The sequence below is a fragment of the Rhinatrema bivittatum genome, chromosome 7 (genome assembly GCF_901001135.1).
Source record: "Rhinatrema bivittatum chromosome 7, aRhiBiv1.1, whole genome shotgun sequence".
NCBI classification, from domain to species: Eukaryota; Metazoa; Chordata; class Amphibia; order Gymnophiona; family Rhinatrematidae; genus Rhinatrema; species Rhinatrema bivittatum.
The window spans coordinates 1,490,502-1,506,048 of record NC_042621.1 but is presented as its reverse complement, the minus strand read 5'-3'; the positions used below and the strand labels follow the sequence as shown (position 1 = coordinate 1,506,048).

The 15,547-nt window shown below is 48.0% G+C and overlaps 1 protein-coding gene across 3 annotated transcripts in view; it reads right to left on the bottom strand.

The window, feature by feature from the left end:
- The window catches only part of ZCCHC14 (zinc finger CCHC-type containing 14), a 307,427-nt gene that overhangs the window by 120,837 nt on the left and 171,043 nt on the right, over window positions 1–15,547 (bottom strand). For all 3 annotated transcript variants that reach the window (XM_029608037.1, XM_029608038.1, XM_029608036.1), the window contains one exon: window positions 9,027–9,078. In XM_029608037.1, coding sequence (XP_029463897.1) covers window positions 9,027–9,078 — 52 coding nt within the window. The remainder of the gene's footprint in view (window positions 1–9,026; window positions 9,079–15,547) is intronic.

The window sequence follows — 15,547 nt, the reverse complement described above, 5'->3', positions numbered from 1 at the left end:
TATAGTCTTGTCTTCGTGTCAAGGTCCATCTGCCCTCAACCTCAGGCCAGGCCTGCTGCTCCATGCTGCTCGCAGCAGGTCCAAAAGGGCTCGGAATGGTCGGAGGACCATTCACCTTCCAACATCCTCAGATGTTGGCCTTGGGAGCTTGCCGGCCTGGCAGAGGGTCAGACCGTCAGCCATGCGGAGCCACCATCAACCCTTGGCTCGGCCCGGAAGGTCTGGGTCGGGCTGAGGCCCATGGGCACACTAAAACACCCCCGTTCTCAACACAGAATGTGAGAAACTGATGCATGAAGAGGTACCATGTCTCAAACACTCTCCATACCCTGACATAAACAAACAAAGTGGAAGGTCTCCTAGCCTGCAATAAGGTCATAATGACTTCCTCGAATAGCATTTCAATCGCAAGCGATTCCCTACAAAAGCCACAAGACAAAAGCAAGCTGCCTGATCCAAGAAAATGAGGCCTTTATGAAGCAAACTGGGAAGAATGCCTGAGCCTTAGAGCCTGTCCATCACTAGATTTATCAAATTTGTGAACAAAGTAGCACAACCATTCCAGAGCCACGAGGATCACCTTCCCTGGGTGAGTCTTGATATGCCATAACACCCTACCTAAAAGGGGCCACGGAGGGACACATACAACAGAATCCTGGAGGGCCATGGAAGAACCAAAGTGCTGATGCCTTCCTCGCCAACCTCCCACCTGTGACTGAAAAAGTGGCACACTCTGGCATTCTGCTTCGATGCCATCAAGTCTAGTTGAGGAATTCCCCACTTGGAGCGAATGAGCGCCATCACATCTTTGGCCAGCTCCCATTCTCTGGGATCTATTAACTACTGGCTGAGAAAGTCTGCTTGGACGTTGTCCACTCTGGCTACATGAGATCCCACCAGAGACACCAGGTGTTGCTCTGTCCAACAGAAAAGCTCCTAGGCTTCCTGAGATATCAAGAGGCTCTTGGTCCCCCCTTGGTGGTTGATATATATTACCGTCGTCGCATTGTCCGATAAGATCCTCGCTACTCAATCGCGTAACTGTGGGAGAAAAGAAAGCAATGCCTTATGAACCACCCTCATTTCCAAACAATTGATAGACCACAAAGCCTCCTCTGCCAACCACCAACCCTGTGCCATTAGTCCCAGACAAATGGCTCCCCAGCCTTTCAGATTAGCGTCAGCAGTCACTACTACCTGATCTGGGATCTCCAATCCACGCCTAGTTCCAAATTGGCCCAAGAGAGACTGGACCTGGATTCCCCTCAAAGTGTTAGTCCGATCTGAAACTCCACCGACTGAGGATTCTAGCAGGACATGAAGAAGCTGCATGTGTGCAACCAGCCAGGGAATTAGATCTAGAGTAGATGCTATGGAACCTAGGCCTTGCAAATAATCCCAGACTGAGCACTGATAGCCACAACAGCTGCTGGACCTGTGCTGCAATTTCAGAATTCTCTCTTTTGCGAGAAAAACTTTGCCTAATCTGGTATTGAAATGGACTTCCAGGTAATCCAGCAACTGGATCAGAATCAAGTTGCTCTTTGCCAGATCAGTCATGCCAGAAGTTGCAGCCCAGGGTCTGCAACTTCTGCATGACTCTTTGAAACGACTGCTGACACAGGTCCTTTGACTTTGCCCAAATGAGCCAATCAGCCAGATAAGGATGCACTAAAATGCCTTCCTTCTGTAGCTCTGCGGCTATTACCACCTTCTCTACCTGGTGAAGCAGAAGTAAAGGAAAGGAAATTAACAGGTAAGACAATTTCTCCTCATCTGAGGTGGCCACTAGTTCAAATGGGAGCACGCAAAACTGAAAATGCTCTCCCAGCACCATGAAGTGAAGGAATTTCTGATGATCCGCCCTCATGGAAATATGTAGATATGCTTCTGTGAGACCTAGAGAAGCCAGGAACTCCTCTTTGCAGACTGCCTCAATCACCGAGCGTAGGGTCTTCATTCGGAAACATGGAACTCAGAGCTGCATTCAGCTTCTTCAGATTTAGAATCAGCCAATAGGTACCTTCCTTCTTCGGAACCACTAAATAGATGGAATACCTCCCTCTACCCTGCTTCCCTAGCAGTACGGGGACTATCGCCTCCAAACTGTCTCTGGTTTGGTGCAGTAAGCACAAGGGGAGATCATGTAGGCATTGCAGACCAGATGAGCAAATTCTAAGGCTTAACTGTCCTTTATGACTGTCAGGACTCACTGGTCCGTTATCTTGGTCCACTCTTCATAAAAAAGGGCCAACCACCCTCTGATGATCTCTGGGGAAGAGTGGACCAGTTTCTCATTCTGAAGTTTTAACTCCTCTGGTCCCCTGACCAGAGTTTTCACAGGTGGATCTGTGCAATCTACGAAAGGATTGCGTTCTGCCAGACTCCTGCCTTGGGAGTCTTTGAACTTTATTTTAAATTACCTGTATCCTGCACCCTCCAAAGTTCGGGGCAGTTAACATAGAAACATTCACAGAATTGGAACAGAGCAAATAAAACAAAAAAATTAAAATAAACATTTACTACTAACGTCAGGCCACAGTTTAAACAAAAGCTTCTCATCTTCAGAGAAGGAGGAGACAAGAACAAGTATTTGGACTAGCAGTTATTAGGTCACTGTAAGCTACAAAGAAACAGAAATGACGGCAGAAAAAGACCAATCGACCCATCTAGACTGCCCAGCAAACTTCCACACTTATTTTCCCATACTTATCTGTTTCACCAACCACCAACTTCAGGGCTCTTGTTGGTAACTGTTTGATTCAAATTTCCTGCCATCCCATCATTGGTGCAGAGAGTAATGTTGGAGTTGCATCAAAGGTGAGCATAAGGCTTATGGTTAAGGGTTGTAACTGCCGCATCAAGTGAGTTACCCCGATGCTTGTTTACTCAGATTGCATAGATCGATGCCTTGTTGGATGATGTCTGAATGTAAATCCTGTTTTCCACTTTTCCCCCTGCCATAGAAGCAGAGAGCAGCACTGTATATGTATTCAAAGTGATGTATCAGGCTTAATTGGTTTAGGGTAGTAACCGCCGTAATAAGCACATTAAATAGGTGTGATTTTAGTGCTCCACGAAAACTTTTTGGATCACAAATGTTGCAGAATTGATTAGGCAATGAATTCCAAAGTGTTGGACCAGCTATTGAAAAAGCACATTCACTGGTGGTGTCAAGCCTAGCTAGCCATGGAGAATGAATATCAAGTAACTGTTGACTACTTGAGCGTAGAGTCCTGCTAGGAGTATATGATTTAAGAATAGCTTTTGTCCATGGAGAAGTGAGATTGTGAATTAGATCGTGGGTGACTTGAGGCTAATTTGTACTGAATTTGATAATGCACCGGGAGCCAATGTAAAAAAAAAAACGGACTGGTATAATATGGTCACAAATACTGGAACTGGTCAATAAACCTGCTGCTGCACTTTGAGTGATCTGGAGACACAAATGGAGTTTTGCGGAAGACCTGTGAATAGAGAATTGCAATAATCCAGGGATGAAAAAATAAACGACAGAACTGTTCTGAAGTCAGATTAATTAAATAAATGTTTCATGTGGCGCAACATTCGTAGTTTGAAAAAACAATTCTATATAATGTGTGAAATATGAGGTTTCATAGTTAGTAAAGGATCGAAAATTATCCCTACATTGCAAACTTTACTAGAAATACGTATTGTTTGGTTTTGATACGAGAATGACTCTGGTATATCGAATTTTAAGCAGTGAGCTAAGACTAGAACTTCAGGGTTTGTTTTTTTTAAGTTAAGCGAGAGATAATTATGAGATAACCAGCTACTGATGCATGAAAGAAAGTGTAACAATCTACTAATGAAACCTAGGAGAATTTGAGAGGAAAGCAAATCTGAATGTCATCTGCATAGATTTTGTATGTAAGTCCTAATGTTGAAAGAAGACAAGCAAGTGCCATAAGGGCATTGGTGCTGTCTTCTGAAGCTTCTTGCAAGGCTGTGCTGCTCTGACAGCTATGGCTATAGGGCTGCACACTGCCTCAGTATGTCCATAAGTGAGGAAGCTATCATGCTAGCTGAGGTCGGAGAACACTTCCTTAGCTGCAGGGCAGGACCACAGGGGCTAGACAGGGGTTTATCTTCTGCCTAGCCAGCTGCCTTGCCTGCAGGTTGAGCCCCTGTATCTCCGAATTCCAGTCCTGAGCATCCTTCAGAGCAACCAACCTTATCACCGAGACAGAAGCATCCACCTTAGGAAGCTTCAGGAGCTCCAACGCATCCTCTGGTAGTAGATACAGCTTCCCCATCACGCTACCAACCTTCAGACCAGACTCAGGAGGAGTATTCCATTCCCGGACTACCAACTTCTTAATAGTCTGATAGACAGGAAAAGTCTTCACCAGACCCAAAGACCTTCCATGACGGGGTCCACTCCTTCATGATCAGACTCTTCCTGCAGATTCTTAAACCCAAGCTCCTTCAAAACTTGGGAAATCAGAGAAAACAATTCCTCCTTCCGGAATAGCCTGACGACCTTGGGGGTCGTCCCCTTCTGCAACAGGAACCCCTTCCGGATCCAAGAGACTGTTGTCTGCATCGTCCCCTTCCGATGTGTTCTTGGCTTGCTGTCTCCAACTAAGATTGCAGAGAGGCTCTTCTGACACCCCCCCGCCCCCCCCCCCCCTCGGGGTCAAGTTTCCTAGCATTCTCAAATCATGGAAACCTCTGAGAGCAAAGGAGCATCTCCAGTGCTCCCTTCTTGGCCAGTAAATCCTTGTTCATTAGAAGCACAAACTTGGAAAAGGCCTCTGCCACATCTGAATCCTCCTCAGATACCTCAGAGACCTCCTGGGCACTCCGGGTATCTGAAACAGCAAGGGATAATGGAGGAGGGGAAGCAGATCTCTCCCCAGATCTTTCCTGCTCCATAAGACAGGACTCTAATATGGCCATTGTTCCCATGCTGCCGGGGAGAACAGCACTACCTGTCTCAGCTGATCAGGTTGTTCTCTTGCCTTTCAAAGCTGTGCTGGCCATGCCGCCTTCCCCTTCTGAAACATACCTTCTGCAGAGCCCTGATGAAGCAAGCCATGATTTATTTATTTATTTAGCATTTTTCTATACCGACTTTCCAATAACAAAATTATTGATCAATTCGGTTTACATTTTAAACAATAACAACAATGACAAGTAAATGTCTTACAATGAACAGGTCGAATTAACTTGGATTAAGATATAAGGGGGTAATAACATAATTAACATGAGCGGTGCCTAATATAGGCTAGAGGCTGGGTTTTAATGATAGACTGCCAAAGATAATAGACTGCCAAAGATCATGTGATTTCTAGAGATCACTGATCTTCTGTAGAGATCACTGATCTCTACAGAAGCAGCAGCGTTTCCCATGGTGACTGCCATGGGAAACGCTGCTGCATGCCCAGCTGCATGCACTGCTCACAGGGACTCCCTCCTGCTCACACCACACTTCAATAAACTCAGCTACCCTGCGGTAAAGTACCATACCCACTCCCCAACCTCTCACAATGACATACCCTCCTCCCTCCAATGGCTCTCCTGAGCCGAACAGGCCTGTCTTTCCAATGTATTTATTTATTTATTTTCAAGAGACAGTTCCTCTAAGGTAGCAGCCAAGAATAAAAGTAAAGAATACTTTCCTGAAACTGTCTTCTTCGCTGAAGAAAGGGAGAGGGAGGAAGGACCACATGCTGTAAAAAAGGTGCCAGACCACTGGCTTTCAAAACGCTCAAAGACAGAGACAACTCAGAGTCACCAATCCCTTGTTTGTCCTACTCTACCAGGGGGATGGGTCCTCTATAGAACCTAGAACCATGGGAGCAATTTTCCTTTTTTTCTGTCCCCCCCCCCCCCCCAAACTACGAAGTAAATGGAATATCGCCCTTTTCGCTGCTCCGCCTGAGGAACCGGGGTGATGGCGCCGAATTGCAGAAGGCGTTGCAAGGTATCTTGTACTGCCTGTCATTTCTCTTTGTAACCGCATGGGGAGACCAGAAACTGCTCCGGAAGGCGGTGTGCAAAATCTAAAGCATAGCCTTGATTTATCACAGTAAGGACCCACAGCTGGAACTGAGGAATGGGTCGGCGTCCCTTCATTGGGAAGACTTGGCCCCAGATGCGGACTGGATAGCCCCAATTCTGCCAAAGCATTGGCCATGGAAGGGCTGAGACCAGGACTGTTGGCTACCAGACGCTTGCCGAAAGGAAGAAGCTGGAGCTCTGGATGGACGAAATCTTCGATTCCTTCTGAATCGAGACCGTGAAGAAAAGGAGCCCCTCGACTTGGGCCTATCCTCTGGCAGTCGGTGAACCTTGTTCTCCCCCCAGGGATTGAATCATATCCTCGAGGTCCTTACCAAAAAGCAATTTACCCTTGAAAGGCAACAACCCCAGCTGAGCCTTGGAGGAAATATCTGCCGACCAGTTTCTTAACCACAGGAGCTGTTGAGCCGAGACTGCCGACACCATGGATCTGGCCGAAGTCCATAACAGATCATAAAGTGCATCCGCACTATAAGCGATCAAAGCTTCCAGGTGCCCTGCTTGCTGTGCTTCTGCATCAGAAAGATCAGCATTAGCCTGCAACTGCTGAACCCAGCAAAGGCCCGCTCGCAAGGCAAAATTGCTGCACATAGCTGCCCACACTCCCAGTGCCGAGACTTCAAAACTTTTTTTAAGCTGCAGCTTCAACTTTCTATCTTGCAGGTCCTTCAGGGCTGTAGCACCCTTAACCGGGATTGTGGTCTTTTTGGTGATTGCAGACACCGCCACGTCCACCTTGGGCACCCGCAGTATGTCAATTGCTTCCTCCGGAAGAGGATATAGCTTATCCATAGCCTTGCTAACTCTCAATCCCAGATCCAGGTTGTCCCATTCTCTATATAGCAAGTCCGTGGCAGAAAAATGAAAAGGAAAGGAAGTAGCCGGGCCCCTCAGACCCAACAACACTGGGTCCATGGCCCCTAGCCTGGACTCCTCTGGTGGCCCATCTATGCCTAGCTCTCTGAGTATGGCAGGGATAAGCGGAGCCAACTTCTCCCTCCTAAACAGACTGACCACCTTAGGGTCATCTCCTTCCACAATATGAGAGCCTCGAACTGGATCCTGTGGATGTTGATCAGGGTCTGTGGTCCACCCCCATCGGAGGCTTGCCCTGCGGGTCCTGATTCCCTGGGTCCGTATCCTGACCTGTGGAATCAGTATCGATCTTATAAGCCCCTGTACGCAAAGGGCGCTTAGCCTTGGAGGACCCAGAGACTCCCTTAGACTTAGACCGTTTTCGAGAAAGAGACTTAAGACCACTAGAGGAAGTTTTACCCCCAGCCTGCAGCTTCCCTTCCCTCCTGGCTTTAAAAGCCTTATTGAGAAATAAAATAAACTCCGAGGAGAAGGAGGAAGAGGAGGAGGAGTCAGAAGCCCCCTCGGGGCTATCCTCCGTGCAGGTGAGAGAGGCTTTAAAGGTTCGCTCCCTCCAGGAAACCCTGGCTGAGGAGAGAGAGGAGGCGGGAGAATCCCCTCCCCCACAGCTGCACGAGTCACTGATCTAAAAGACTCCAAAATGGCCTCCGTTCCCGCACTCAGCGGGATGTATCTGCCTCAGCTGATCTCGGTACAGCTAACACTGAAGGAGCTCGGGCAGTCTTGCCTTTAACCATTTTCGCAGCGACAGAGGATCCCTCCCTCCCCCCCCCCCCGGGAAGACATGCCGAGCACAGCCCCTCCCGAGAAAGATGCGAGTGGGCCAAGACACATGCGAGGCACGCAGACGAGTGCGGCATTGGGCAGTGGGACTGATAAAGGTAAAATTCAATTCAGTAAAAAAAAAAAAATAGAAAAATAATCACGGTCCGCCCAAGCGCCGAGTCTGGGAGGGAAGAGAGCCATAGCGCCGGTGACACTGACAGAAAATGAAAGAAAATCAAAACATTTTTCTTTTTTTTTCTTTTTTTTAAAGATTTGCCCGGCAGTGGTCCACGGTCCTGATCCGGCGGGGTGGAGTGAACCGGGCTCCCTGGTGTTGCACCCAGAGCTGCTAGCTTGGAACAAGAGGGTCCTCGACCCTGTTATGCAGCTGCCTCAACAACCAGCAGGGGATGGTCCTCTCAGGACCTTATAAACCCCCTGAGAGGCTCAGGACAGAAACTGCTCCTTTTTTTTTTTTTTTTTTTTAATCAAAGTAAAAAAGTTTTACCAACCGAAAACTCTCTAAAACTCACAGAACTCACTACTCTAACTCCACTAAGCAATCAGCACAGACTGTAGGCCTTGCACCTCCACCATCTGCTGGAGACAGAAAAATACTGCCGGACTGTAGGTGGCACTATCCTATATAAGGTAGAGTTTTGTTTTCAAAACTTCTCTGTCTCCCTCTGCTAGAGGGGGGGCAAAACCCAGGAGTCTGGACTCCGGTTACATACAGGGGACCCCTGTTTGTCCTACTCCACCAGGGGGATGGTCCGCTATAGAACCTAGAACCATGGGAGGAATTTTCCTCTTTTTCTGTCCCCTCCCAAACTCCAGACTGCATGATTACACATCTACCATCTGCAGGAGACTGAGAAACATTGAGGGACTGCAGGTGGCACACTAACTTAAGTAGCACAGTATCAGTAAAGCTTTCCTTCTATCTCCACCTGCTGGTAGGGATAAAAAAACCCATGGGTTTGGACTGATCTGAGGTATGAACAGAAACTATCTACATATATACTTTTGATTTTCAGAAGTATATGCATAAATCTACATGCACACATTTACTCCTGCCAGGGTTCCACACACACCTAGTCATTTTCAAAGCAGACTTATAAGTCCATTTTGAAGAGTCAGGCTTAGTCTGCATATACTTTCCATTCGCAGACTTTAGCCCAATGCAGGCTGTTATAAAATTACTTTCCCTAAGGTGGATGCACATGGCAAAAAGAACAGATATATCAACTCAGCACTCTTCGATGCAGCCAGAAATTCTCTATTAATTATGGCTGCCCCATACCCTTCTCAAAAAATGTATAGGAAATATACTACACCTTATGCTTGCACCCATAGTAGCGTTCATTTTATGAAGTGGATTACCAAGATCTGGGAACAAGGAAATTGGCAGTTAAAAATCAGTAGCAATATACTAACTTATATAGAGCTTCTTCTATATAAAGCAGACTTGCTTACCTGTAACAGGTGTTCTCAGAGGACAGCAGGATGTTAGTCCTCACACATGGGTGATATCATCAGATGGAGTCCGGATGCGGATAACTTATGTCAAACTATGTACACTGAGCATGCCCAGCATGCCCTATACCACGTGTCCAAGCAGGATCCCTCTTCAGTCTCAAAACATAGAATTAGGATTAAAATTTAAAAAATAGGAGAGACCCATCTCCACGGGTTGGCGGGTGGGTTTCGTGAGGACTAACATCCTGCTGTCCTCAGAGAACACCTGTTAAAGGTTTCTCAGAGTTCAAGCAGGATGGAAGTCCACACACATGGGTGAATCCCTAGCTACAGGCTGCTCCCAGACACAAAAAGGGAACCAACAGACACCTAAGCAGGTGCCAACGGGCACTCCACTACCAGTGCTGTTGGTAACAGAGGGGGAGACAGCCTAAATTGAAACAACAGACCCTAGGTTGGGAGAGCTGGGTTTCATACCTCAAACAAGTTCCAAAGGACAGACTGGCCGAACCTACTGTGGTTGCGGCCATATGGTCCAGTAGTTTCAACATGTGCCAGGCTGACACTTGTTAGCTCTGTTGAATCTCTGCCACAATGGACGCCCAGGCTACAGCCCTCTGCCATGGCAGAAAGGTCTTGGCCTGAGCCGTGTCTAGCAGGGCTCTTGTGAAGTCCAATTGAGATGATGGACTAAGTTGGGACTTTGGGTAGTTGAGAATGAACCCTAGTGACTCCAACACCCAAATGGTGAAGTGCATGGACCTGATGGCCCCTGCCTGAGACATGCTCTTGACTAGCCAATTGTCCAGATACGGGAAGACATGCACTCCCAAGTCTGTGGAGGTACGCTGCCATCACGGCCAGGTGTTTTGTGAAGACCCATGGGGTGGATGCGAGCCTGAATGACAACACCCGGTACTGGAAGTGCTGTGTTCCCATGACAAATCGGAGTTACTTCCTGTGACCAGGGAAGATCTCAATATGAATGTATGTGTCCTTTAGGTCGAGGGAGCATAGCCAGTCCCCTTTTTGCAAAAAGGGAATCAAGCAGTGGTGTAGCCAAAATTGAATTTTGGGGGGGGGGGCCTAAGGTTAACGTGGGTGGGCAGTAGGCATATAGGCTTGAGCCCTATTAGTTGCACTCTTATCAATAAATACCTTAGAATGCACCCGACAATGGATTTCTTTGTAGTCTGCAGAAGCCATCATGAATTAGGAGACACTTTAAAATATTTTGTTTCAAGCACTTACCAACATTAAAAATAGCTTATTGATCTGAATTAATTTATTTTATAAGTATTGCAGTTAATAAACACACAACAATATCATATAAAAAGTAAACAAAGAACACTTCACAGAAACATCAGATCCAATCATGTAATAAAACAAATATCAATGTATTATTTTATGAAGACTCTTTCCAAAAATGCAAATTATATCATAATTACAATAAAACACCAATAATCATAAGAATCATAAGAACTTAATACTTGGAATGGGTGCAGAGCAGAACTAGGAAGGTTCATATTATAACCCAACATGCAAAATAATATATATTCAGATTCTGGTGTCACCTCAGCAACAGCAAAACAAATTCCCTCCACTGTCAAGCACTTTGTGAAGTACTAATACAACTCCTACAAAAAAATAATAAAACTCCATCTAGAACCTTGCCATACCATAATAGCAATAATTCTCAGGACTCAAACAGCAGCAACCTTAACTATAAAAAAGGCAGCAAGGCAAACATTACACCAGGCCTTAGAAAGCTAATACACAACCTAGCGGGCAAACAAGCCAGACTGCTACAAATCCCTACACAGACAAAATACTGCACACCTCTGTCACACATGAGCAACACAGACAGAATAAGAAACTATAAATTAGAAACAGAAACATGCAGACATGATTGAAATGTAAAACCCCCCAAAAAGACTCTCTGAACAGTGGAATAACTGAAGAAAAAGTAAAATACAAATATATAAGAAATGCACATTCCCAAAGATGGCATATTTCAATTGCTGAAAGTCAAAATAATTTCTTTTTTTTTTTACGTTCGTTGTCTGATCTTATTTTTCTAATCAGCTGGTCACAGTCTCTTTTTTTCCCCTTGTCTGTCTTTTCCTAATTCCTTTTTCAATGTCTCTTATTCTGTTTCTTTTCTTCTCTTCCTCTCTCAGAGGTTCCCACTCCCACACACTCACTCTCACCAGCAGGCTCTCACTCTCATATACTCTTTTTCACATGTAGGTTCCCACTCCCGCACACACACAAGTTGTGACTCTTACATGCTCTCTCTCACATGCAGGCTCCCTCTCACATCCACAGGATCTCACACCCGCATACTCTCTCTCTCACACCCACAAAGGCTCTCCATACCCACATACTCACTCTCTCTTTTTCACACCACACAGGCTCTCCTCTCCACATGCTCTGTCTCTCATAAACACATACTGGCTCACTCCTACATCCTCTCTCTCTCTCTCACACACACACACACACAAACACGATACACAGGCTTCTCACTCCCAACCATGCTCTCTCTCTCATACACATGTACACAGGCTTCTTACTTCTATGCACTCTCTCATACATACACACAGACTTCTCACTCATGCAGATGCATACACACACACACACACACATGCTTCTCACTCCCATGCATACACATAGGCTTCTCACTCCTATGCTCTCTCTCATGCATACGTGCGCACACACACCAGGCTTCTCACTCCCATCATGCTCTCTCTCTCTCATGCACACACACACAGGCTTCTCACTACCATGCTCTCTCTCATACACACACACACACACACAGGCTTCTCACTACCATGCTCTCTCTCATACACACACACACATAGGCTTCTCACTCCCATGCTCTCTCTCATACACACACACACATAGGCTTCTCACTCCCATGCTCTCTCTCATACACACACAGGCTTCTCACTCCCATGCTCTCTCTCATACACACACAGGCTTCTCACTCCCATGCTCTCTCTCATACACACACACACACAGGCTTCTCACTCCCATGCTCTCTCTCATACACACACACACATAGGCTTCTCACTCCCATGCTCTCTCTCATACACACACACACATAGGCTTCTCACTCCCATGCTCTCTCTCATACACACACACACACAGGCTTCTCACTCCCATGCTCTCTCTCATGCACACACACACACACACACACAGGCTTCTCACTCCCATGCTCTCTCTCATGCACACACACAGGCTTCTCACTCCCATGCTCTCTCATACACACACACACACACAGGCTTCTCACTCCCATGCTCTCTCTCATACACACACACACAGGCTTCTCACTCCCATGCTCTCTCTCATACACACACACAGGCTTCTCACTCCCATGCTCTCTCTCATACACACACACAGGCTTCTCACTCCCATGCTCTCTCTCAAACATACATACACACACACAGGCTTCTCACTCCCATACACTATATCAGGGCTCTTCCTCTCTCCTGGGCCTCCTTGCTATGACAGGCCTCCTTCTCGGGCCGCGCGAGATTACCTCCGCGATGGCCCTGCGTCGGGCGTCCTCTTCTCGGGCTGCGCGGGATGACTCCCGCAATGGGCCTCATCTTCTACGCACTGGGAAACGCCGATTGGTGAGCCTGAGCACGACGTGGGTGGGCCACTGCCCACCCAGACCCACCTGTGGCTACGCCACTGGGATCAAGGTGCTCAGGGAAACCATCTTGAACTTCTCTTTTTAGAAACTTATTCAAGGCCCTTAGGATGGAGTTCTCCTGTTCTCTTTGGAATCAGGAAATTCTTGGAGTAGAATCCCTGCCCTCTTTGCCCTGGTGGTATGGGCTCAACTACTCTGGCCGTTAATAGGGAGGAGAGCTCCGCTTATAGTACCTCCTGATGCGCTACCAGCCCCCAATATGGGCACGGAGGGCAAATTGGCGGGACACCCAATAGATTTAATTTGTACCCTTGGCGGACTATGTACAAAACCCACTGGTCCGAAGTTACATTGGGCCACTGGTTCACAAAGAACCGCAGCCTGCCCCAGACTGGAGGGTCCATTGTCCTGGGTACGGACAATGGGCTTACGCTCCCTACAGCCTAATCAAAACCCCATCCCTGCAGTTGAATGAGGAGCTGGCTGGGGTAAGGGGCTCTCTGCTGCCTGGGACTTCCACGGGAGCCCTGATGGTGTTGACGGGAGCAAGGAGGCAGAGGGATAGCACTTCCTCCAGCAAAAGACTTCCTTGGCCCCGGCCTCCTGGATGAGGAGGATGGGTCTGGCGTACTGGCGGAGAATTGTTGGAGGGTTTCATGGTGGTCCCGAAGCTGGGCCATAGCATCCCTCACCCTATCTCCGAAGAGATTCTCTCCAGTACACGGCACGTCAGTGAATAGTTCCTGTACTTCTGGTTGGAGATACGAGGCCTGCAACCATGCCATTCTGTGGGCGCTGATTCCCGCTGAAGAGACTCTCAATGCCGTATCAAAAACATTGTAGGTCACATGGACTTCGTGTTTTCCGCACGCCAGACTCTTGTGCACCAGCGACAGGGTGTCTTGCTGCTGAGGAATCAGTTACTCAGCCACCTCTTGCAGCTGCTTCCAGATGTCCTGCAAGTAATGGCTCATATAGAGCTGGTAGGGAGCTAGTAGGGCAATAAGCATGGTGTCTTGGAACATCTTCCTCCCAAGAGCATCCACTGTTCTGCGGTCCTTCCCTCGGGTACAGAGGAATGGGTCCTAGGGCGCTTGGCCCGCTTGAGGGTGGATTCTACCACCCCAGACTGGTGAGGCAGTTGACACTTGTCAAATCCGGGAGCCTTCTGGACAAGGTAGACCCCCGTCCGCCTTCTTGTTAATGGGAGGCACTGTGAGGGGGTGTTCCCATATCTTCAGCAGCAACTCCTTAAGGATCTTGACCACCAGGACCGCCACGATCTCCTTAGGAGGCTCCACAAACAGGAGGATCTCAGCATTTTGTGCCTGGCATCCTCCTCTGTTAAAAGTTGAAATGGGATGGTCTCTTCCATCATCCTCACAAACCCTGCAAAGATTAAGTCCTTAGGCGGGGACTTCCTCTGCTCATCTGGAGAAGTGTCTGACAGGAGACCATAAGAGCCCTCGGAGGACTACTCCATTAGATTCCCCCCCCCAGGAGTCATAGAGACCCTCATCCTCACTGTATGCTACAGGGAGATGAGGCCCTAGGTGCTCGGCCTTCATCCAGAGGTGCAGGCACCAGTAGAAATGGATGAGGAACTACAGGCCTCGGCGTCTCCGCTGACCTTGGCGGAGCTTCCTCCTCAGAGGAACTGGTAATGACCACCGTATCGGTAGGGGGATGTCTCAGTGACTTGCTGGGCACCGGTGCCGTCCCAGGAACCGGCGCCAACTGGGACAGTAATACACCAGTGAACACGCTGAACTTTTCCAGTAGCGGTAGAATGACGGACAGCACTGGCTCCAGTGCCCTGCAGTGCCCAATCCACCACTAGCTGGACTCGACGCTCCAGCACCTCTGCAAACGTTGCCAATAACAACACCAACTGGGAGGAAGGAGGGGTAGCCAGATCCTCTTCAGACCCACGAGGTGGATCGGCGACTGGCACAATGACTGGTGGAGACCATCGCGGACCCCTGACATAGATAAAAGTTGGGCCCTTCTTGTCGTGGGGTCACTTCGAGGGCATCGTGGCAAAATCAGGTACATCTCATGCCCAGCACCTAGCATCGATGGGGACCGGTGCCGATGCTGCGTAGGCTTCTTTTGATGCTCAGACTGGTCTTTCCCCGGTGCCAAGGCCGAAGACGATGAACCCGGCATCCTTGGCCCACAGATCGACAACAGTTGGTCTCCAGCACCCCTATCCACCAACGATCCCCGTCGATGTCAATGTGGTGCCCATTGGTGTGGTTCCAAGGTCCATTGATGCCGATGCTGCCAATGCCGATCGCTCAGACTTCCTCAACCCGAAGAGCTGATCCATCTTGTCGAGTTGAAGGAAACGTCTCTTTGGGTCATTTGGGTGCACAAGTGACAACCTCGGATGTCATGCGATGCCCCCAGGCAGAGGACACATATGTTGTGAGGATCTGTAATGGACATGGTCCTCGGGCACCAGGGGCATCAATGAAAACCGGATGTGGCCATGACGGAACAAAAGAGAAAAGGAGGGGCCGCAGACTCAAAACAAAGGTGGCGGCCGTCAATGACCAGAGGGCACCAAGGCACAGTTGCTGCAGGGGAATCAACTGCGAACAATAATTTACCAGAAATTCCAAAAACCCTGATTAGGATACTATAGGGAGGCACAGATAAGGACCCGGTGATGCAACGATACTAAAAATCGCAAAAAAACACAATGAAAATTAA